At 40.7% G+C, this 25,158-nt stretch overlaps 1 protein-coding gene across 1 annotated transcript in view; it reads left to right on the plus strand.

Moving 5' to 3' along the window:
• The window catches only part of LOC149174642 (zinc finger protein CONSTANS-LIKE 9-like), a 105,633-nt gene that overhangs the window by 24,972 nt on the left and 55,503 nt on the right, over nucleotides 1-25,158 (plus strand). The window contains exon 2 of the mRNA XM_089419368.1: nucleotides 7,116-7,508. Coding sequence (XP_089275494.1) covers nucleotides 7,116-7,508 — 393 coding nt within the window. The remainder of the gene's footprint in view (nucleotides 1-7,115; nucleotides 7,509-25,158) is intronic.

Here is a 25,158-nt window from a genome sequence, read left to right on the forward strand (position 1 = left end):
TAGTATGAACATCAATATGATTTGGGTGGCTTTTAGTTTTGGCTTTAACTTTTTATGGTCTTGAATCCTTTAAAAATTCAATTTGGTATGTACAAAAAAAATTAATCTTTACACCTTATTTAAAAAAAAGAACTTTTAATAAAAAATATATTAAATTTTATTTTTTAATATATTATATTTTTTCAGCTGTCTACTTGACGTTTCCCATAAATTTGGGCAAAGCTTCTAGCTGTATCGGATACTTGTTCCCACGTACCCAAAGTACCCACGTACCGGAAACTCGTGCAACATAGTTGAAAAAAAAGGGGCCAACCCCTTGTCCACTATGTTTGGAGTCCATTTGTACATCATGGCATCCCTTGGACTTCATCAGTCCTCCTCAAAGGCCCAACGACTTTGTTGATCATTCGACCCTCTTGAGAGGCTTATCTTTACATTATTGAGCTATTTGATGGACTTGTACTTAAGCAAGATCGCTGTAGGTATATCTGCATTGAGAGAAAATCTCATTCCCTATTCATGTCTAGCTTGCATTGTAAAGTTTCAGTCTTAAATTATTCCCAAATTGAATCTTTTATGCTTGTCTACTTAAGCAAGCTTGCTGTAGGTATATCTGCATTGAGAGAAAATCTCATTCCCTATTCATGTCTAGCTTGCATTGTAAAGTTTCAGTCTTAAATTATTGAATTATTCCCAAACTGAATCTTTTATGCTTGTCTACAAAAGGATCTTATGAAGAGAAAAACTAGTGAGGTTAACTGATAGACCTTAAAAGGGAAAATGACAAGAACTTTGTGACATTGATTTCCAACGTAGATATAATACTAGACAAGGTACAAAATTATGTTTGAAGACAATAATATGGTACTACGAGGACTTGAATGTCAACAGGACAATGTGGATTATTATCCCATTTTCCTCAAGTTTGGAGGTAGCGCTTTGCCCATCCTTCCAGTTTCATTTTTTGGCAAGGAGCATCGCTGCTTGGGAGTGGGAACGGGGATCGACATTTTCAAAAGTTCCCGTGTTAGGAGCAAATTTTTATATATTTTGATGCATCTAGGTCAACAAAAGCATGTAGAATGATGAATTAGATATAAAAAGCACAAAAACATGGATTAAATCATATAACATTAATCATCTAGAAGTTATAATCTTCATCTACCACATCCACAAGTTAGTAACATACAACAGATCGAGTCTCATGATTCATCAATCTTAAAGTTTCAAGCTTTCAAAATTCAATATATTATGTTTATCATCATTGATCACTAAAGTTGTACTTGTAACCATTACCATTACCATTACCAATTAACCAAACTATAACAAAGAAATATCAAACATGAAATGAAATGTTTCAACTTTCACGAAGCATCATATTCATAATTCATTACCCATGAGTTATACTTTTCAACTTCAAAATTCAAACTTAAATTGTCAAATATTGTTTACGAAAAATATCATAATAAATATGAAAGAGTCAACAATTATAAAAAATACTAGAAACTAGAATAGACAAGTAAATATATTATCCACTGCTTCCTCTGGGTCTTGACACGAGAAATATCTAATTTCTGAGAAGCTCATTGTGGTCTATTGGGAGTCTCCTCCCGCATAGTCAGACGACCATGTCCAAAACTAGAATCAAAAGGTACATGACCTCCACGTGAGTATGTAGATGGAGGTGGCGGTAGCAAAGGCAAAGCTTGTGGAACTCAAGCACTACTATTGGATGATGGGGGTGACATGGTTGCTGCTATTGCTTCATCATCATCCTTCAAACGTTTTGTTTCCAATTCGTCTAGATGTATAGCTCCATCCTCCAAATTATCTTCCTCTGGGCTGTTGTCCCAAGTCATATATGATGTATCGGCGTGAGCCCACTCACAATAATGTGTCAACAACCTCAAGTTGTAGTGCGCAAAAACCAAGCTTTCTGCCCGGTTTTCATTGAGGCAATTTCTTCTCAGACTATGGATGAAGCCATAGGTGGTCCAACACCTCTCTGTAGAAGTATTTACAACTTGTGAAAGCACTTTTTTTGCAAATTTTGCCAAAAGTTTTTTGGCTGCCATACATGTCCCACCATTTGACAACATCCAATCTGCCCCTATCTTCCATTGCATGCAAAGAACCAAACACTCTAGTGCTAGTGAAGTATTTGCCTAATTCTCCATGCAATCTAGCACACTCCTCCTTGTCAGGGACTAGCTTGTCTAATGCTGTCATATACCCATTTTGTACCTCTGGATCTGTATGGGATTTGGTCCTAACCCCACCCCTAGGTGCAGATTTGCCTAACCAAGATGAAGAGTAGTATTATGGCATACGAATATACGCCAAGGCATATAGTGGAACATTAAATTTATCCCATCGTGCACACACAAAATTGTAAATAATATCATACAAGTTGGGATCTTTTGGCTGAAGTATATCTTTTATTTGCTCCAACATGTTATCCATTTGCTCATACACCTCCCCAATCACTGGTGCATCTGTATCTGCAAAACAAATCATGTTATAAATGGGCTTGGTGTATTGCAAAACTTCCCTCACACATCCCCAAAATAGATCGTCAAGAGCAGTCTCCTCCACCTCTTCAAAACCTTCCCTGTCAAGTGTGACTGGAGCCATGTTCTTTAATACCTACTATTGTTGACTTGATACCATGCTAACCAATGATTCTCTTACCTTCAAAAGGCGCCAGAAGGTGAGGTAATAGATAGCAAATATAGTCTTCCCAAGCTTCAACAACTCCAACCTTGAGTAACTGCGGAAAAGCCCATGGGTATTGCTATTATTGGTAATAATTTTTATCATTCTCTTGCCTCTCTTGTACAAATCACCAATCCATCTGTATTGAGGTTGTTTGTTCTTAATAATATCATGCATCGAAAGGTTCATTTTGTCAACCAAACACCCAGACCAAAATGTTGGGGTATTTATTCTCAATGATTCCTCCCGTTGTTTTACAATTAGAATCATTATTAGTGATACTGATGACTTGGATGACATTGTATGGCCCAATACGTTCAATTGTTTGAAGTAATGGTTTTGCAATGTTGATGGTGATCTTGAACTTTTCTGAGTAATCATGTGCTGAAAGGAAGACTACACCACTAGCAGACACACCAAGAACACTTATCAATGGCTTGCATTTTACATTTTTCCAACCATTAGATACAATGGATACCCCATAGTCATTCCAAGAATTTGTCAATTTACCCAAAGGATGTGTTATTTTGGCTTTTTCATGATCAACTCCCACGATTCTAGCCTTGTCATACCCAGGGCTCTTTTATCCTTTAGGGGCATTATTGATGGTGCCAACCATTTCATGCCAATAAGGTGAGTGAAGAACATTGAATGGTATTCCACATGCATAGAGAAATTAGATTTTTTTTGCATCCACATCATCCTTACACCCTTGATCAAGGAAATCTGATATGGTTCTACACCTTAAAGGGATGTCTATGCCTGTGCCTCCATATCAACTACCATGGGTGGATGCTGATGGAGTTCTTAGTCTATGTGATTGTGGGCTAGTGGTGTCATGTTCAAAGTCACCCTTTGACCTTATGTATTTGGCTCTTTGTTGTTGTGACACACTTCCACAAGTTTTGATTCATGTTTGTTTATTTCCATCCCATGCCATTTTCCCTCAAAGATGCTTTTTGGCACGGGTGTATGAACCTGTGAAAGTGATTTTGCAATGAGGGCATGTAAATTTATTCGTTCCACCCTCTTTCCCTCCTGAAAGCCTAGTAACATATTTTCACAAGGGGGTTTGGTCTACTTTGGTTTTTTTGGCCTCATCATCTCCACTCTCATTATCCTCCTCTTCTTCCTCTTGGTACTCCTCTCCAGGGTTTTCAAATCCACTACCCACTTCATCCTCTTCATCACTCCTTCTGCTCCCCAACACCATCATAACAAAAAAAGGAACCAACATCAAGAGAATGCCAAGCCATATAGCCATGATGTTTGAAGTTTTGAACTTTGGTGGAGTTATAGTTTCTTGCTTGCAATAAAATGGAGGAATGGGAATGAGAAAGAGAGAAGAGAACATCTTTCATTTAACAATGAACATATAAAAAACACAAATGCTAGATTAGAGTCTAGACCCTACCTCTTTGGCTCTCCAATGGTGCCTTCAATCCCAAGCTTCAATCTCCCTTGCAATCCTCAAGCAACCCTCTCAATCTTCCTCTCACTCACCAAATGATGCAAATGATGCATTGAGGGAGGGGAGGAAGGCTTTTACTTCTTATGCCCTTCTCCTTCCTCCAATTAAAAAGCTTGTGCGTGTTTTTTTTTACCCTGGGGAACGTTTTTGGCGCACGGGAGTGGTCGGGAGCGATCGCTCCTCAACTTAAAAAATCGCTCTAGGAGCAGTCAAGGAGTGATCGCTCCTCAACCACTCCCGTGTTCGTTCCTGTAAAGGGTAGGGATCACAATATTTTTAGGAAGCGCGCTCCAGAGGTTGCTCTGGATCTGCGCTCGAGCAAAGAATGCTTCAGGAGCGGATTTTTTTTGGGGGGGGGTGGGGGACTCACCTGCAGCCCTCACAAGTCACAAGGAGGACTAAAAAACAATTTAATCAAATTGAAAGTATTTGGTTTCCAAGTGTAAACTAGTAACTTAAATTTTAGATCACTTGGCATATTGTTGATATCCATTTTGACAATAGGCCATATGCTTTTATGCAGGTTGTAATATTCTATTTAGAGAATTATAGTGCCATATCAAAACATGAGCTAGCTACAACAAATAATATGACATGCAAATATGAACATTCACCCATGCAATTAAAAATCAGAAACCATTGGGCAGAAATAATAGAGCTGAGCCATTTTATTATATTTCCAATAACAAGCTGGGTACAAAATATAGTGGAATTAGTGCACCTGGGCTTGCTATACCAAGCATGCAAAACCAAGGTGATTATGAAGGAAACTCCACGTTGAAAAGGGCTCACTGGCTGTACGCTCTGTTTAGGAATTTTCTGCTGCTGCTGCTTGAGGCAAACTGTGATTTGGGACCTCAGATTTGCTCCAAAAATTCTGCAAAATTAGACTTAGGCTCTCCAACCCCAGACTAGTGAAACCTAGAAATGCTTTGGGCTAATTCCGGCCTCCGGGAGTTACCCAAAATTTGAGTGAATGTCCCTCTGAATGGTTCTGCGTCCCACCCAAAGAACTGCTGCTAGTTTGGCCTTGGTTCCTCCCTCCAATAGGTGGAAAACCCTTGCAAATCCTCTCTGAAATTAAGAATGAAATCCCTACTCTAATCCAGCCCAATTCCTGCTTCCAAATCTGACCCACAAATTCTACCCGGGAGACCTTTGTGCAGGCCCCTAGAAATGATGAATTCAACTCTCACAGGAGCAACAATCTCCAGTCCTGAAACTCTCCAAAATAGCTTGTCCTTCCACAAGGAAAATTTCTACAATTTATCTTGGTGAAACTCCCCCGGGAAGACCCTCAACCCAGCACCACGAAATATGCTACTGTGTCCTGAAAAACGCGCACTGGCTGAAGGAAACTCTGAAATGGCTCACAATAGCCAGAAATTCATCCCTCTTAAAAGCTACAATCTCTACCTTAGGGTGACACTTGGGGTTCACCGAGAGAGAGTTGGGAATTTCTCCTTGGAATTCCCTGTGCTGAACAACACTAGTTGACTTGGCTCAACAACTCAAAGAAACTCATGTGAAAGATGGACAATCAAAAGACACCAAAAGTGAGCTTCCTCCTCATATATTAGCTGCTGCCCCTTCTATTCCTTGTGGGCCCACCAAATCTAGCTCTTCTCTTGCCTCCTTCATGTGGTGCGTACTTCTTCTAAGGGGTTCAAATTCCTTTTGGGTGGCCCCCACAACCCACCATCTATCTAATTCTTATATCTCCTAAGTTAGCCAACCTTTCTCTTCCACAAAATTAATTCATACTTTCACTCCTTTCTCCCAAGTCAAAACATTTGGGATTATCAAAATTGCAAAAAATGGAATTACACCTTAGCAAAATTTATTTGTTGGGGATATGACACAGGTAACCTACGGGCTTGGTATCATAAACAAGGTTTGTACCTTGGCCATACTGGTGATATATTAAATATTTGGCTATGAGAATGGGTATGTTATGCATTCAGAAAATGGTTGTGTAACATTATAAACACATTTTTTCTAGAAGAATGGAAGTGATCAAATCAGGATCGGTCTTGGAAACTGCTATATTGTGTGTTTCAAGCAACTATCGAAATTGAGTTGTGTAATATTTGAAGTGACAGTATGGCTCAAACATACACATTCAACATGCCAAAGAGGTACAACGTTGGTGGTGAGATTGGATATGTTACTGATCCATGATTTCATCTTTCAACTTTCTGCAAACTCTTATTATGTTGAAATTGAAAATGATTTGGGAAATTGCTATATTTGAATTCGTGTGGCACATCAAGTGGCAGCTACTCGTCCATTATTAGAACCAATTGTATGATATATGTTGAATATTCATGCTTATTATCCTAATGCAGGTCCAGTTCATGTTTGCATTTGACCTTTTACAATGGAGTTCATATTGCCTGGCAATCAGATCAAGTTGATTATTTATGAATGATAATTTGAGTGATTTTCAGAGTATAGTCTTGTTTATACGTGATCTATATTTGGCTACGTATATTTGGGATGCAATTTGTGTTAGTTTACTCTCCTTTTTCCATTTTCTAAAGGTTTTGCTACCTGCAGTTGTCTGTTCTAAAAATTCAAAAGCAATGTATGTGAATATCTGCACTATAAATATGCTTTTCATTAGGGCCTAGGCACACGCAGAAAAGTTCAAATTTAGGCTTTAAAGAGAACTACATTTTCAACATTCACTATAATGCAGCCAACATAGGTTGAGAATTTACTCTTCGAATTTTACATTGGTCTTTTTCTTTAACTGTAATCTTCTTGCATTCTTGATGAGTAGATTTCTTGTCCTATAATATGGAATGTTTGGTTTTAAATAAGCCTTATTCTGACAACATTTACATTTATTCTGAAACTGCAATCCCGAGATGTAAATGGTTAGAGTTGGATTTCCATGTGAATTTCCTTTGTCATGGTTTTGCAGACATGTGAAGAGCAGCAACAACAGTCGAAACAAAAGCATGCGGTTATTCAGCAATTACTTGATTTGCAAAAGTCACAGCATTTGGCTTTAACTGAAGTACAAAATCATCAAGAAGTGCAAGCTTATGTTCCATCACAGGTGCAGGTGGAGGTGCAATCCATGGAAAGTTCTCTTTCCAGACCAGTGGAGGATGATTTTCAAATACAAAGTCAGCATTTACAGAGGCAGCAGAAAGACCAGCAACAAGGGAAACAGAATCTCCAAGAGCAGAAAATGCAGGACGTTTCTTTACTTATACCTGAGTCAGAGCCTCTTAAGTCAGATACAAACATGGAAATGGCCATCCAAGGGGACTCTTTCTGGCGCTGTAGTGCTGCAAGTCAAACAAACCAGGTAGGTACTGCTTAAAATAAATAGAGACTATAGATGCATCATTGAATGGAATTATACAAGAGGATTTGTAGGCCATTCAACCATAGTAAATTATTATAATAAAAGAAGGGAGATTTGACTTTAACTTGTAATGTACTGGAGTCTCTCATGTTAAATTGTTTGAATATGGGCACTTGTAAATTTTCCATTACCAAGTGTATTTGGTCTCTGATATTAATTTTTTTTTATAATTGTGTTCCTGATTATAAAGCTTTTCTATGTTTTTGTGAGGAAATATTAGCTTTGGCAGTAACTTGAATCCGGAGACTTTGCATCAAGTAAATTCATTGATGTCCAACTGATGACCACAAAAGTAGGTCAATGAGACTGAAGAAGTGTACAGTCAGTATGACTACAATGTGGGAGTGCAAGCACATCTCCTAAAAAAATGCTAAAAGTAACATATAGAGAGAAAGAAACCAGTGGTAGTGCTGCCACGACACGTATATAAGAGATTAATATCTATTATATCATGAGAAAATTGCTAGTTTACAATGAAAAATGAAACATGAAATAGTGAAATATTTTTCCATGATGTGAATTTTGTAATACAATGCTCTGTAGATATGTAACTTTTAGGTAGTGTTGATAGTTGTAGCTTGGGTAGGTACTTCTGCAAAGGCTTAAGTGTTTAGGTGTGCAGAAGTAGCCCAAAGTCTCCGTAGGACACTTGCTCAAATATGAGTAAGTTGTTATTGTAACTTAGCCTAAGTCTAAATTAGGAAAAACAATCTCAATCGTCGATCTCAAGTGAGGCGAGATCTAATCTCTACCATCAATCACTTTGGAGATTAAGGCTAGGGATTTAGCTCAATCTAAAGTTATAAAAGAAAGGCTAAGGAAAGGAGAAAGACACACCATATAGAGGCACAAGCCATTGAGAGAGATTTTCTCAAATGAAAAGTGAGATACTCAAGTGTGTTGGGTCCGAGGAAGGCGCAGGGGTACAACATTGGAGATCAGATCAACCAAGTATATCAAAGACAAATCTAGGGCCTAATCTGCTAGATCAGATCTAGGGTATGGTGTAAATGTATTTTTCTCAGTTGAGCATATTACCACTCAAACTAGCAGGGGTCCTAGGAGGGGATCCTATAGAGAAACTACTAGGTCGAGGGAAACAATGCAGCGATAGCCCACTTTCACCTCAACTAAGGCTTCCTGCTCTTTACAGACTTTCATCGATGGGAGGAGTGTCGGTATGAGAGGAATCACGATAATGGATATGTCGATGAAAATGATGAAAGGTGATTCCCAAGGCCTATTCACAAGAGAGACTCAATTGTATGGCTTGCTTGCTTTGGAAGCAAGCTGATGGGCTCTCTAGGAAGGGCCAAGAAGATCCTTAGGGATAGGTTATGAGATGCTTTGCCAAGATGGTTCCTAGTCCCACGGATCTTTGCGGAGACTTTGCTTTATGTGATCTTTGTGAAATTGGAATCAACAAGTTGTGGGACCACAAAAGGCCAAGTGGACCCACAATTAGGTCAAGGGTATGGAGTTGATCAACCAAGAATGGGCTTGACCTAATTAGGGAAGGGAAGAGGATCAAAGAAAGAATATTCTTTTGATAATTTAATTCTATGATCCTAATGAGGTTACTAGCCAATGGGAAACCAAGGGCAAGAATCGATCTTTGAGCTAGGGCTTGAGATATCTCAAGATCCCACCGTCGGAATTTCGTGAAATTTGGAGGGCTTCTAGAGGACACACCAACGCATTGTGGGCAAGAGATCGAATTCTTTTGATGGCTAAACCATGAGAAAAGTGATGCCCTAGGTGACCTATGGAGGCTAAGCCTAGAAAAGGAAGGGGAGGTGAGAGAAATAAGCTTTAAAAGTGATCACCTATGGAGGATTACTGCCTTGTCCTTTGGGAGAGATGGAGTCAAGGAGAATTTATGGTTTGGAAAGAGTTCACCCAATTAAGGAAGCCTTCAAACAACTTCGCATGGCATTAGGGCATGAGAACAACTGCTTCAAGGTATTTACACTTCAATTTGCAATAAATGATGACTTTTCGAGATGTATTTAACATAAAATATCTCTAGGAACATTCACACATTCATACATGGCCCATGACATGATGCAACACTATAAAAGATCAAAATTTCCACCAATTCGTATAGAAAAACAGTAAATTTCAGACTTGTATAGCGAAAATCCCAACAACATTCATGTGACAAAAGTAAATAACAAGAATAAGCATGAAAATAACACTTACATGTATAAAAGAGTATATCCAATCATCAAATTATGCCAATAGAGAAGCTCCAAGACAAGAGAGAGATATCCAAACATCAAAATTCATCCATATCATCCAAACTCGTCCTCCAAAAGGTATAGCGAAAATATCACAAGAGATGATAACCCAATCCAAGTGACGATCAGAGAATGAATCACCTATCATCTATTTATACAATCTCTAATGAATTCGATTTAGCTAATTTGACCTAATTAAGCCCCAAATAATAAAATAATGTGCTATAATAACACTCCTTGGTGACAAGCCACCAAGATAGCTCAATAACATAAGAATAAGCCTCTCAAGAGGGAAGAATGATCAATATAGTGAGTCGTTGGGCCTTTGATGAGGCCTAATGAAGTCCAATGTGTGCTATGATGTGAAAATGGACTCCAAACATAGTGGACAAGGGGTTGGCCCCTTGTTTTCCAAGCAAGAATTTGTGGTGCTCCCAACTGGGTGTGGGGGCACAAGGACATCCTCATGGATCTCCAAGTGGATCAAAAATGCTTGTAGACCATTTGTAAGGGCTAGGATGATGACATAAACCCTCCCTTTGTAGCGGAGACATCCTTTAGACCCTGGAACATCTGCCAAGTATATGGTGCAAGTGTGGAGCCGGTTGGGCATAGTGAACCAGATGCATCATCCTCATCCAAAAGGTCGAACATGAGCAATCAATGATCGGTGCTGGAGATCCATGAAGTAGTCTTTACTATGGTGGAGGCCCATGGCTCTCAACGCTCACCCTACAAGTTCCCATGTGGGCCTCTGGAGGTCTAGGACCCTGTATAGGGAGACCAAGCCCCCAAATAGAAACCCACCTGCAACCCTGCATAAGATCCAATTCGTCCCCTTGCCCTTCAATACAACAAAGCATTAGAATAATCAAGTAAAAGAGTTTACAAATCATGGAATCAATGAGGCACTTCTTGGTGGCATGCCTTTCCATAGTGGGCTTTGGCATGTATAAGTGTCTCCAAGCTTAATAAGGGGGTTAACCAAACACCATATTAGGTGGTTTCAATGTTTAAAGGGGGTGACATGTCCATGGTACATCCATCAAATGTAAGGTGTCAAGTGATATAAGAATGGAACGAAGTGGGGTCAAGGGAAGAATCTAGGCCACATGCTATGGGACAAAGGGGTAGCTATAATGAGGGATGCCCATACTTGGGGTATATGAGTGTAGGAGGGAGAAATCGTGGTACATAAGTTACGTTGGCCAACAATTGTGGTACATAAGTTACCCTGGCCTTTTCTTTTCCACCCTTCTTCATATGCCTTTTGCCTTTTATCGATTTTTCTTTGTAACTGCTTGGGGCTCCAGGGGACGAGAGCATGATGTGTGGTATATAGCAACAGGTACCCCCTTTTAAGGTGGGGCATTTCATTGCCCACCAGAGGTTGGGACAGTTATGGGTTCCTCAATGTAGTGGGGCTCATCTAGGGCCCATAGGAACCAAGGTGATGGCCATATATAAGGGGTAGAGCTTATGCTTGGCTTTTGCCCAAGTGCTAAATTTGTGTGTCTCGACCATCTTTTGCATTTTGTGGTACATTTCCTGTTGAGAGTGGCCAAATTATGCTTTTCTTTTCTTTTTAGCTGCATCAACCTTTGGGGCATCATTCCAGGCCCGACCCAAGGTGTGGGCAAGGGGAGGGGGAGGCTAACCCTATGTGGACCCAATGGACCCGGACGAGAAAAATTATGATTGGGTTAAAATGAGTAGAAAGGGGCGATGTGTATGGTGTCGGGAAGCGGGATCACGCAACCAAAATCGAGATTTCTCATGTAGTGCCAACCCTAAAGCTAGTGGCCAGTAAAAGAGATCCCACGGGACTAGGATACAAGGCTAAACGCCAAATCGGGCAGAGGAGACAAGAGCACAGACCTGCCCACTCTTTCTGCCGAATTCCCCCACCAATCCATTACTAAAACTGTCCATGAAATGTAAACAAATTACTCAACTAAACTAATGAAAATTCATACCTTTAGGGTTGGGAGGCCCACCTTCAAACATATATTCATAACAGATGGGCGAGGGACCACATGGCTGGCTCAGGTGGTGGAGAAAATGGCACATCAAGTTATATGGTGGCTACAAGGGGTTGCTGGCTACCGACTGAGGACCATCTAGGAAATTTTTTTCTCTTATGCATACTACCCATAGGTAGTGGGTAACATCTGGCTCCAATTGGGACACGAGCTCTTGGAAAGGCGCACAAAGCTACTCAAATGAGAGGTCATGAGAACACCAACAATCTCTTGGTACCACATACTTGTTACCTGCACTTATCAAAGACAAAGCACACGGGGCAACATGTTTTTTGTGGTGTCTTATGATCACCCATGCTTAGTATTAGGCCATAAAATCAATAGAAAAATAAAGTTTATTGTAAATGCAACTAGTCTACCTTGGAAACATCATATGATATTATTTCTAATGAGGAAATCATTATGCAATGCATCTTACCCTAACATGCATATGGTACAAAGCTAACACTAAGTGTAATCATAAAGCCAGTGCAACCAACATATCATCAAATCAATATAAATACGCCGACCTATATGATTACTCATGTAGCAAATCCCAAAGCGAATGCAGATACAATCACCAGGAGGATGAAGCGAGTGGGAGGTGGGAAAATATGATCCCCATGCGAGGTAAGAGGAACCCTAGGTGAAGGAAAATAAGTCAATCTAGAAGTGCGGGGCTTTCCCTCTAAGTACACAATGGTGGAATGAATGATCACTCTCAAGAACTCCCTATCACAATCATTGTTCATAATATTATGCTTTGTGGATGCCACAAGGTCATGATGGGAGGGGAAAGAAGGACGAGGGAAGAAAAGAGTGCGATAAGTGGGTTGCTCAATGTGACGGTCACATTGGAGAGGGATGGTTATGGAGTGATCATAATCGTGAGGGTGTGTCCGAGGTGGTAAAATATATTCAATGAGGGGTTCTTTCTTGACGCTATACTAGAAGGGGGAAAGGGCTCATGGTCACTAGATATCATATGACAAGGGGTTAGGGAATCACTTATGGATGACTTAAAATGATGAACAAGAAGGGAAGGAGGTGGTGAAGGCAAAGTATTGTATTCAATTGGATATTTTTCCTGAAAATCCAATTCTAGAGGCTCACGTGATTTGAATATACTCCTAGAATCGTAATGAAGGAAGGTAGGAGCAAGAACGTTATCAATTCCATCATCATTAGTATCATAGATAGGGTCTTCCCAAAAAGGAGAATCAGTTACTTCCAACTGACCCTTTTCGTGTAAGGGAAAATAATGATCCTTCTTCTCAAGGGTATCAATGGATATGTCATCAGAAATAATGCCCGAGAGAAAGGGGAGACCACTCTCAACCTCATCTTCCTTGTCGACATCATAAATGGGAGCACAATCAAATTGAGGACCAACAATTTCCCATTTCTCCTTTTCAATGTGGAAGTAATCTCCAATGTCATCTTCCAAGGGGCTAATGGGATCACCTTCCTCAAGGTTCTCAAAAGGAGAGTCATCGGGAGTAATATCCTTGAGAAAGGTAAGGTTAGTCTCAATTTCACTTTCCATAGACTCATCCTTCTCAACACGTGTTCTCAAAATCATCCTTTCCATGTTGTGGACTCAACAAGGACTCATCTTCCTGCTCATGAATTAGATCCTAAAATTTATCTCCATCCTCTTCATCTTGACTGATGAGACCTTCCCTTCGGAGGGCTGCCTCTAGGCTCTCACAAGCAGCTTCATTAGATTGGGATTTCGGTCCCTTATACTTCAAGACTATATTGATAAACTCTATAAAAGATGAAATGCTTTTAGACTCACACGAGTCAAGCCAACCTCGGTGCTTGTATTCAATAGAAGCAATAAACAACTCCATGAGGCTGTCTAGATGAACCACATTAACCTCGGAAGCATGCTTGATAAGTTTTGCTATGTGGTCAATTGCTGTGGATGGATCACCCTCAAATTGTGGCATATTTCGCATGAACTTCCAATCCAGGCCATTTGGGTATCCTGGAACCCATGTGATATCCAAGGCAGGAAACCACTCATGAAGCCTTTTAAAAGCCATTGATATTTATATATTGATATCATGGGAGTCGCCAGGGTGAACTAAAATTGCCTTTATAAATGCTTGCTTCACTCTACAAGCTTTGACTTTGAGGTTCATTGAAGAACTAGGGCTTTGTTCTTTTAATGTAGTCGCCAAAATGATATGTCAATAATGTTGTATGAGGAACAAGACACACATCTCGTGTCCCTGACAATGGCGCCAAAAATGTTACTGCTCAAACTAGCAGGGGTCCTAGGAGGGGATCCTATAGAGCAACTACTAGGTCGAGCGCAACAATGGAGCGATAATCCATTGTCACCTCGACTAAGGCTCCTTGCTCTTTTTGGACTTTCACCGATCGAAGGAGTCCTGGTATGAGAGGAATCAAGATAATGGATATGTCGATGAAAATGATGAAAGGTGATTACCAAGGCCTATTCACAAGAGAGACTCAATTGTATGGCTTGGTTGCTTTGGAAGCAAGGTGATGGGCTCTCTAGGAAGGGCCAAGAAGATCCTTAGGACTAGGTTATGAGAGTATGCTATGCCAAGATGGTTCCTAGACATAGGAATCTTTGTGGAGACTTGGCTTTTATGCGATCTTTGTGAAATTGGAAGCAACAAGTTGCGAGACCATAAATGCCATGTGGACCCACAATCAGGTCAAGGGTATGGAGTTAATCTACCAAGAATGGGCTTGACCTAATTGGGGAAGGGAAGAGGATCAAAGAAAGAATATTCCTTTGATAATTTAATGCTATGATCCTAATGAGTTTACTAGCCAATGGAAAACTAAGGGCAAGAATCGATCTTCGAGTTAGGGCCTGAGATATCTCAAGATCCCACCATCGGAATTTTATGAAAATTGGAGGGCTTCTAGAGGACACACCAACGCAGTTGTGCGCAAGAGATCAAATTCTTTTGATGGCTAAATCGTGAGAAAAGTGATGCCCTAGGCGACCTATGGAGGCTAAGCCTAGAAAAGGAAGGGAGGTCAGAGAAATAAGCTTTAAAAGTGATCACCTACAGAGAATTAATGCCTTGTTAATTTTACGTATGTTCTATGCTTAGAGCAATTTATTTCAATTTTCACAGTTAGCTCAATATCTTTTCTAGATTAGCAATCACATCAGCATTAAAGTAAATTGCAGATAGAACATAAACATAGATCACAGAAAACAAGCCAAGACAAGAGGACACAAGATGTGGCGCTAGCTAGGGACAAATCCCAATGTGGGGAACCCTTGATCAATTCTTCTTATATGTTCTTCAATAGTTCAGCAGAGAGAGAGAGAGAACATTTACAACGAAAGTCAACACTTTGACTTATCTAAATAAGAGCATAGATTATCTCTAAGAAGATGATACATGAGATAGCTGAACTCAGTTGAAGACATGCTGCTTCAACTGATTCTCCAAGGTGACTCCTATCATTGTGCTGCACCTCACCCTGCTGCACCTATCATCACTATGCTGGACCTCATAACCATGCTGCACACATCATACTGTTGCACCTTATGCTGCCACTGCTGTCCCATGTGCCATTGTTGCACCAAGCTACCACAGCTGTCCCATGTGCCATAGCAGCAACATGCTAGCCACTGCTGTCCCACTGTGGCATTGTTACACCAAGATACCACAATTGTCCCATGTGCCATAGCAGCACCATGTTAGCCACTGCTGTCCCACTGTTAGTGACATTGTTGTACCATGCCATCATTGCTATCATGCTGTCATTGTAACATTGTTGTACCATGCCATCATTGCTATCATGCTGCCCATGCATCTTGCTGCACTATCATGCATTCAAACTTCATGTGTCACCTTGCTGTCACATTCCTAGCACTGCTGTCCCACTGTTAGTGACTGCTGCTCCTATGATTGCTTGCTGTCCCATTGTAGCCTTGCTGTACCTTGCTGCTGTCCCATTGTGCCTTTGCTGCCACATGTCATTGCTGCTGTCCCAATTGTGCCTTTGTTGCCACATGTCATTGCTGCTGTCCCAATTGTGCTTGCTGTCCCAATGTGTTTGCTGTCCCAATCTTATTATTGCTGTTCCAATGTGTTAGCAGCACCATCCTATTGCTGCTATCCCAATGAATATCACAGCGCCCTTCCAACACTTTTGGACCCCTGTTTGCCCTTAAGATAGTCCTGAAATCCATGCTGGAATTTCCTTTCTTTGTTGCGGCCTAACTCAAAAGTTATCCTCCTCAACGAGTTCCTTTCTGAATATTGTGTGTTGCACAATGGACTGCGGCTAGGGCTTCCTTAGGACTGCGGCTAGGGCTTCCTTACGACATCGTCTAGGGCTTCTTTAGGACATCGTCTAGGGCATCTTCCTCCTAGATTTATCTCACACTAAAACCCAAGACAAATGGAGAGAAATCAAGAGTAAAGTGTGTGTGAAATGACTCTCAAGTCATCTCCTTTTATACTAAAACGTTGAGCACATGTGGGTGTTATTTAGTTGCTAGCCAACCTTGACGAATTGTCTTATAACACAAATAAATTCATAACTCCATGAATACTTATCGGAATCAGATGATCTTTAGATCAATCTTACACCTCTCGATGAGAGGGATCCAAGAAAAATATCAGCGGTCTTAAATAAGATGACCCACATGGAGTTTGGCCCTAGTTGCCAATTTTAACACTTGTCCTTTGGGAGAGATGGAGTCAAGGAGAATTTATGGTTTGGAAAGAGTTCACCCAATCAAAGAGGTCTTCAAATAACTTCGCATGGCATTAGGGAATGAGAGCAGCTGCTTCAAGGTCTCTATACTTCAATTTGCAATAAATGATGACTTTTCGAGATGTATTTAACATAAAATATCTCTAAGAACATTCACCCATTCATACATGGCCCATGACATGATGCAACACTATAAAAAATTGCAATTTCCACCAATTCGTATAGAAAAACAGTAAATTTCAGACTTGTATAGCGAAAATCCCAACAACATTCATGTGACAAAAGTAAATAACAAGAATAAGCATGAAAATAGCACTTACATGTATATAAGAGTATATCCAATCATCAAATTATGCCAATAGAAAAGCTCCAAGACAAGAGAGAGATATCCAATCCAAACTCATCCTCCAAAAGGTGTAGTGAAAATATCACAAGAGATAATAACCCAATCCAAGTGATGCTCAAAGTATGAATCACCTCTCATATATTTATACAATCTCTAATGAATTCAATTTAGCTAATTTGCCCTAATTAAGCCCCAAATACTAAAATAATGTGCTATAATAACACTCCTTGGTGGCAAGCCCACCGAGATAGCTCAATAACATAAGAATAAGCCTCTCAAGGGGGCAGGGTGATCAATATAGTGAATCTTTGGGCCTTTGAGGAGGCCTAATGAAGTCCAAGGGGTGCCATGATGTGAAAATGGACTCCAAACATAGTGGACAGGGTTGGACCCTTGTTTTCCAAGCATTAGCCTATGGTGCTCCCAAGTGGGTGTGGGGGCACAAGGACATCCTCATGGATCTCTAAGTGTATCGAAAATGCCTGTAGACCATCTATAAGGGCTATGATGACGACATAAGCCCTCCCTCTGTAGCGGGAGACATTCTTTGGACCCTGGAACATTTCCCAAGTGTATGGTGCAAGTGTGGAGCTGATTGGGCATAGTGAACCATGTGCATCATCCTCATCCAAAAGGCAGAAAATGAGAAATCAATGATCGGTGTTGGGGATCCATGAAGTAATCTTTACTATGGTGGAGGCCCATGGTTCTCAACGCTCACCCTACAAGTTCCCATGTGGCCCTCTGAAGGGCTAGGACCCCGTATAGGGAGACCAAGTCCCCAAATGGAAACCCACCTGCAATTCTGCATAAGGTCTAATGTGTCCCCTTGCTCTCCAATACAACAAATCATTAGAATAATCAAGTAAAAGAGTTTACAAATCATGGAATCAATGAGACACTTCATGGTGGCATGCCTTTCCATAGTGGGCTTTGGCATGTACAAGTGTCTCCAAGCTCAATAAGGGGGTTAACCAAACACCCTATTAGGTGGTTTTAGCATTTAAAGGGGGTGACATGTCATGGTACATCCATCAAATGGAAGGTTTCAAGTGATATAATAATGGAACGGAGTGGGGTCAAGGGAAGAATCTAGGCCACATGCTATGGGACAAAGGGGTAGCTATAATGAAGGAAGCCCACACATGGGTTTATGAGTGTAGGAGGGAGCAATCATGGTACATAAGTTACCCCAACCTTGGTTTTTCCACCCTTCTTCATATGCTTTTTTCTTTTTATTGATTTTTCTTTGTAATTGCTCGGGGCTCCAGGGGATGAGAGCATAATGTGTGGTATATAGCAACAGGCACCCCTTTTAAGGTGGGGCATTTCATTGCCCACCAAAGGTTGGGACAATCATGGGTTCCTCAATGTGGAGGGGGCTCATCTAGGGCTCATAGGAACTAGGGTGATGGCCATCTATACAGGGTAGAGCTTTTGCTTGTCTTTTTCGCATGTGCTCAATTTGTGTGTCTTGGTCATCTTTTGCATTTTGTGGTACATTTCCTGTTGAGAGTGGCCAAATTACGCTTTTTCTTTTTTTTAGCTGCATCAACCTTCGGGGCATCGTTCCAGGCCCGACCCAAGGTGTAGGCAAGGGGAGGGGGAGGCTAACCCTATGTGGACCCAGATGGGAAAAATGATGATTGGGGTTAAAATGAGCGGAAAGGGGCGATGTATATGGTGTCGCCAAGCGGTACCACACAACAAAAATCGAGATTTCTCATGTAGTTCCAACCCTAAAGCTAGTGGCTAGTAAAGGAGATCCCACGAGACTAGGATACAAGGCTAAACACCAAATCGGGCAGAGGAGACAAGAGCACAGACCTCGCCCAATCTTTTTGCCGAATCCCCCCACCAATCCATGTCAAAATGTGTCCATGAAACGTAAACAAAATTACTCAACTAAACTAATGAAAAGTTATACCCTTGGGGTCGGGAGGCCCACCTTCAAACATACATTCATAACAGATGGGTGAGGGACCACATTGTTAGCTCAGGTGGTGGAGAAAATGTTACATTGAGCTATCCAGTGGTTGTAAGAGGCTGTTGGCGGCCGGTTGAGGACCATCTAGGAAAAAAAATTCTCATATGCATACAACCCACAAGTAGTGGGTAATAGAGCCATTATCCCTGTTACTGCAAAATCTAGTAGGCATGGTGCAAAGCTTCACTCGACTGGGCCATACCTTATGGCAACAAGAGAAATGATTGCCACTGTCACCTCAACAACCTTTCTCTTGCTCTTTAGTGGTATTTAACCACAAGGAAGGATTCCCTAGACTGCCTAAAGGATATTCTAATGCTATGGATCGAGGTGATGTATAAGAGGTCTAAAATATTAGATAGAGTCTTGTCGAAGCCTAGAGAGGTTTAGATGTTCTATACCGAGGTTCATATACTTTATACCTAGACCAGAGATATGGTTGCTATAAGTTAGGGTTTGATTGATATGCAATAATAAGGTGTGCATTGTCATATGGTAGCCAATGAAAAGACCTTCTAAGGATAATCAACAACAAAGGAAGAAAGACCTTCCAATAGACACTAGGATTAGGGTTAGGAAATTGATTTTTATGGCTGTTAGGTATGCATAAACAACAAAAGAGTGTGACATCAACCCTAAATAGGATGGATCAACCATGCATTATGCTAGATTTTGCCTTTATATGTTTTATAGATGCAATTCCTAAATTATAAGCCACAACCATCCATCAAAAATTCACTTTTATGCATAAATATGCCCTAAAATCCCTAGTGGCTATCCCTAGATGTCTACAAATGGGAGAAAGAAGATGACATTAATTTTTATTTTTTATGGATGATCAACACACCAAGGATTACTGCCTTTTCCTACAAAGGTTTAATAGATTCTTCTAGGGCTAAATTTCATGGAAAGACTTTGATGGAGTATGGGGGAATGGCTAGGGTATCCATTGCCAAAACCCTAACTATTTTTCTTGTGAAGGGAGAAATTAAATATAGGAAATGCACAATTGGAGTTTCCATATGGGCCTTGTTACTGCAAAATCTAGCAGGCCTTGGAGAACCCTACAAGGCTATCACTAGACCAAGTGGCAACAATGGGGTGATGGCTCACTGTTACCACATCTCTTGCCATCTTTGCCAAGCTTTTTCCAAAGGTACCAGCTACCATACTGAAAAGAGTAAGTTGTTTATGTATTTCCAACTGGTCTGCATGGATAGGGACCATGCGCTCCAAGCAATCAATCAATCCAGCTCTAAACTCCCCATCTTGCAGATCTCCTTGCTGAGCTTTCTAATGATACTTTGGGTTCAAAAATACCCAGTTGCATGTATAGGACGATGGAGTTGATTGTTCCATTTGTTATCAATGGTCTCCCATATACGACCATATTTAGCTAACCTATCCTTGTAAGCTGCCTGTATCTGCTCCTTTGCTTGATCCATAGCCTCATAAATGTAGCCCATGGCAAATTTTTCCCCATCCACCATCCTTAGCACCTTAACAAGGGGCTCGGTAATTTTCACAAGCTCTGTAGACCTTTTCCAAAAGTAATTGTCCAAAACTTTCTTTTTGGTGTCTTTGCCATCCTGTCTACGAGCCCATCGAGATTCAGTCCAATCATCAGAAGAAAACATTTTCTGCATGTTTTTTCAGTTGAGAATTGAGACATTGCAATGTGAGGAAGTGAGTTGCACATCTCGTAATTTCAGGCCTAGCAAGTTCTTTCCCCCCAATGTTTTTCCTCATTAGGCTCAATACCCATGAGTGGTTGTAAATGTATTTTGTAATGCACTTGGCATGCTCTACAATGTTTTTTACCCACTCCACATTGCCTATGTCGTTAAGCATGAGCTCTATGCAATGTGCAGCACATGGAGAAGTTTCTTTGCATTGTTTTTTCCAATGTTGATCCAAAGTGGGTTGATGACTTGGCTAAGAGGAAGTGGGATTAGCAGAGGCAATGGTGGCAGAGGATGAGAAATAACTCTAGATGTGTTTGTTCTCTTTGTTCCTTTAGATTGTTGGCCAAGAGCAGGAGGAACATAGTGAAAGGGGTCATTGGTGGAAGGGATAGAAGAGGAGTCTTGAATCTCATAATCACCATACCCACTCTCTTTCATGGCTTCTAATAATTCCCTCTTCCTTGAAATTTCATCTTGGATGGCCTTCTCCCTAGCCTTCCTAAACCATGTCGTGTGGGTTTGCCACGGCCTTGGCAACGAACCAACCAGTGCCATTTTTGAAATTTAGGCGAAATGGACCCATGAACTGGGTTTTTTGGTCGGTTTGACCTAGTCACCCAATGAGCCAGCTGGTTCGACTGGTTTTCGGTTCAAGCGGCCGGTTTTTAAAACTATGATCATGACAGATGGGCGAGGGTGCATAATGGATGGCTCAGGTGGCAGATATGGTGGCACATCGACCTATCTGGGGGCTGCAAAGGGCTATTGGTTGTTGGCTGACGACAATTTAGGAGAAAAATTTCTCCAATGGGTGTCACCCACAGGTGTTGGGTAACATTTGGTTCCAACTGGGTCATGATCTCTTGGTAGAGTGCATGAACGTACTCGAACAGGGAGGTCATGAGAACACCAACAATCTCTTTGGACCATAGACCTGTTACCTGCACATCAAAGACCAAGAACATGGGGCAACATGTTTTTGTGGTGTCCTATGATTTCCCATGCTTTTGTTAGGCCATCAAAATCAACAAGATTTTTTTTTTTATTATTCTAAATGCACCTACTCTAGCATGATAAAGAATATGTTGTTAGATCTAATGCAAAAATCGACATGCTATGCTTCCTACCCTAACATGCATTTTATCTAAGGCAAAGACTAAGTGTAATCATAGAGTCGGTGCAACCAACATATTATTAGATCAACATAAACATGCTTGCCTATATGATTACTCATGCATTTGACCCAAAATGCAACACAAAAACAATCACATGAAGGATGATGCGGGTGGGAGGAGGGAAAATATGACATCCATATAAGATAGAAAGGAGTCCTAAATGAGGGGTAAGACATCGACTTGGAGGCTTTGAGCCTCTCCTGTAAGCACAAAATGGAAGAATGAATGACCAACTCAAGAACTCCCCATCTTGATCATTGTTCATAATGGTGTGCTTCGTGGTCATCACAAAGTCATGACGGGATGGAAAATGGGACCGAGGAAATGAAGGGGCACACCAAACAGGTTGCTCGATATGATGGTCACATTGGAAAGGGGCAACGATGGTGTGCTCATAAGCCTGAGGGTATGATTGGGAAGAAGGGATACTTCTATGGAGTGGCTCTTCAACATCATACTCAGGAGGGGGAAAGGGTTCATTAATATTAGTGATGGTATGAGAAAGGGCAAAGCAAGGGTTCATGGATAATGCAACTAAGTCATTGGGATCTTGGAGAATGCAAGGGAAAGTAGGGCTCTTGTCGAGGTCATTATCGGTATCATAAACAGGGCCAACTACTTCCAACGACCCTTCTTCATGTATGGGAAGGTCATTATCAATATCATAGACGGGGCCAACTACTTCCAACGACCCTTCTTCATGTATGGGAAAACTATCATCCTCCCTTTCCATGGTGTGAATAAATAGACCATTGTGAGTAGTGTCCTGAAGAAAGGGACAATCAATTTCAACCTCGTTGTCAGTATCATATATAGGGTCATTGCTAAAACGATGGTTGCCAACTTCCCATTTTCCCTTGTTGATGCATAAGAAATCAGAAATGTCAACCTCACAGGGAGCTACAATACCCAAATTCTTAAAATCTTCATCAAGTGCACTTTCTTGAATGAAAGACCCCATTTCATCATGCTCATCTTTGTGGGTTTCAATAGTGCTTTTACTCATACCATATTCGTACCTAATTCTGAAATCTGCAGTCCAAGGATCTTTCATGAATGCTTCATTTGCTTGGTCATCATGATTTTCCTCCGAATCTTTCCATTCTTCCATATACCCCTTATTCTTATGTGGGTCGCCCACATGTGGGTTTTATTCAGGACTATCTCGATCATCTAATTCATTGGCTTATGTGGGATGACTTTGTTGAAAATTGTAATATATTTCGTTGACTGGCTCAATCAAGATCTTAAAAGCACAAGTATAGTGAGCGAACTCAAAGAGACAATCAAGATCTTTCTCATAGGCACATTGTACTAGGTAGAGATCCTTGTTCTTCATACTACAATATTCGAATACGAAATTCCTATCTTTGCACTCAATTAAATATCCATAATATTCAACAAACAAATCCATGCTTTCTTGTAATTTTTAAAGATCTTCGTGATCAAGTTTATTGAAAGGAAAGCGAAGAGCGGTCTCTTTTTCACAACAAGCTATTTTTCATGATTTTGCATTTAGGATCAAAATGGAATCGCTTGGGTGAATGTAGATTCTAGATGCCTTGATAGATGCTTGCTTCACCCTACAAGCATTAAACTTTGAAGTTCGATGAAGAACTAGGGCTTCGTTCTTCTAATGGAGTCGCCAAAATGATATATCGATGATTTCGTAAGGGAAACAAGACACACATCTCGTGTCTTTGGCAACAATGCCAAAAATGTTAGCGCTCAATTTAGTAGGGGTCCTAGGAAGGGTTCATATGGGACTACTACTAGATCGAGTGGAAACAATGGGAGGAGTTCCGTTATGAGGGAAATCACTTTGAATGATAAGTCAATGATTGGATAGGTAGTGATCTCTAGTGCCCATTCACAAGAGAGACTAAAATGATAGGGTTTGCTTGCTTTTGAAGCAAGGTGTGGGGCTCTCTAAGAAAGGCTCAAAGGAGGCCTAAACCTAGGGATTAGAAATATATCTTGACAAGGGATGCCTTAGATCCAAGATTCCTAAAGATAAGAGGTTTCTAAGTGGCTTTGTGACATAAGAAATGGTAGATGTATGGGACCCCAAAGGAGCCCAAGGGGACCCAAACAAGACCTAGGATTTCATGTGAATCTTCAAACAAAGAGCCTAGGTCAAGCAAGGGGGAAGAAGGGATCAGTAATAGATGAACTTCCTTTGAGTTTTCAAGCATAGGATATCCCTTAGAAAGCCATTAACCTAGAAAGACCTAAATCCAAGTGATTTTGGAGCTAGGGCTTGGTGTATCTCACAAACTGACTGTGGGATTTGCTTCAAACTTGGAGGGCTAGTGAAAGGCAACCCAATGCAGTTCCTTGTCAGCTCGCTCAACAAACTGGTGCCTAGAATGGAATTCGTTGGATGCCCTAGCTAGGTCGTCTAGGGTTAGGGCAAAAAAATTGTGAGAAAGGGAAAAATTTAGGGTGATCATCAAGGACTTGAGACTAGTGCCTAGCCAATTGTGGAGAATGGAGTCAAAGTGAAATTGATTAAGGATTTTTTCTTTACGAAGGAGCTTTCTACGAATTCGCATGCCCTAGAGAAGCAGCTACAAGGTCACAAGAAAGATTTATACTTCAAATTGCCAAGTAATGGAGTTTCAAGGTGCAAAGAGTCAACCCACCCCTAGGAATATTTCAATCTTCTTGCCAAAATGAATGACATATGCAATGAACCAAGATTACCAAGTGTTTAAGAATTTCACATCACAATAATGGCACAAAATAACCATAGCAATAGTGTTCAACACATTAGACAATAAGCATGCAAATTTTTGCATAAAAGAAAGCACTTACATGACATGAAGATTATATCCATCCATTATACTTGCAAAAATGAAGCTCTAAGACAAATAATAAATTTCCAAACATCAGAATGCATCAATTGATCTCCAATTCATCCAGCAATAGCAAGTCCGAAATCTTTTCTCCTAAGAGATACAAATCCAAGTGATGATGAGGAATGAAATGAACCTCTCATAAATATATATGATCCTCTAAGTGATTCGACTTGCCTAGTTAGGCCTAATGATGCCCCTAACAATAAAATAATGTACAAACAACAACCCTTTCATGACAAGCCCACCAAAATAGCTCCATAATAAGAAAAATATGCCTCTCAAGAGGGCCAAAATGATAGACAAGTAGCTAGGAGGGTTGTTGGGAGGCCAAATGGAGTCCAACATGTGCCAAAATTAATGAAAGGGCTCCAAAAATTATGATGAAGGGGATGGCCCCTTTATCTCCAAGCAAATGACATGTGGTGCCCCTAAGTGGCTGTGGGGGCACACAATCATCGTCATGGGTCTCCAACTAAAACGAACAAGCATGTATCCCATCTGCAAGGGCTGGAACAATGATGCAAGCCCTCCCTTCGTCTCCCATGGT

The sequence above is a fragment of the Pinus tabuliformis genome, chromosome 4_1, assembly GCF_031772625.1.
Source record: "Pinus tabuliformis cultivar Carrire ecotype Pingquan chromosome 4_1, CPIR1, whole genome shotgun sequence".
In the NCBI taxonomy this organism is placed as follows: Eukaryota; Viridiplantae; Streptophyta; class Pinopsida; order Pinales; family Pinaceae; genus Pinus; species Pinus tabuliformis.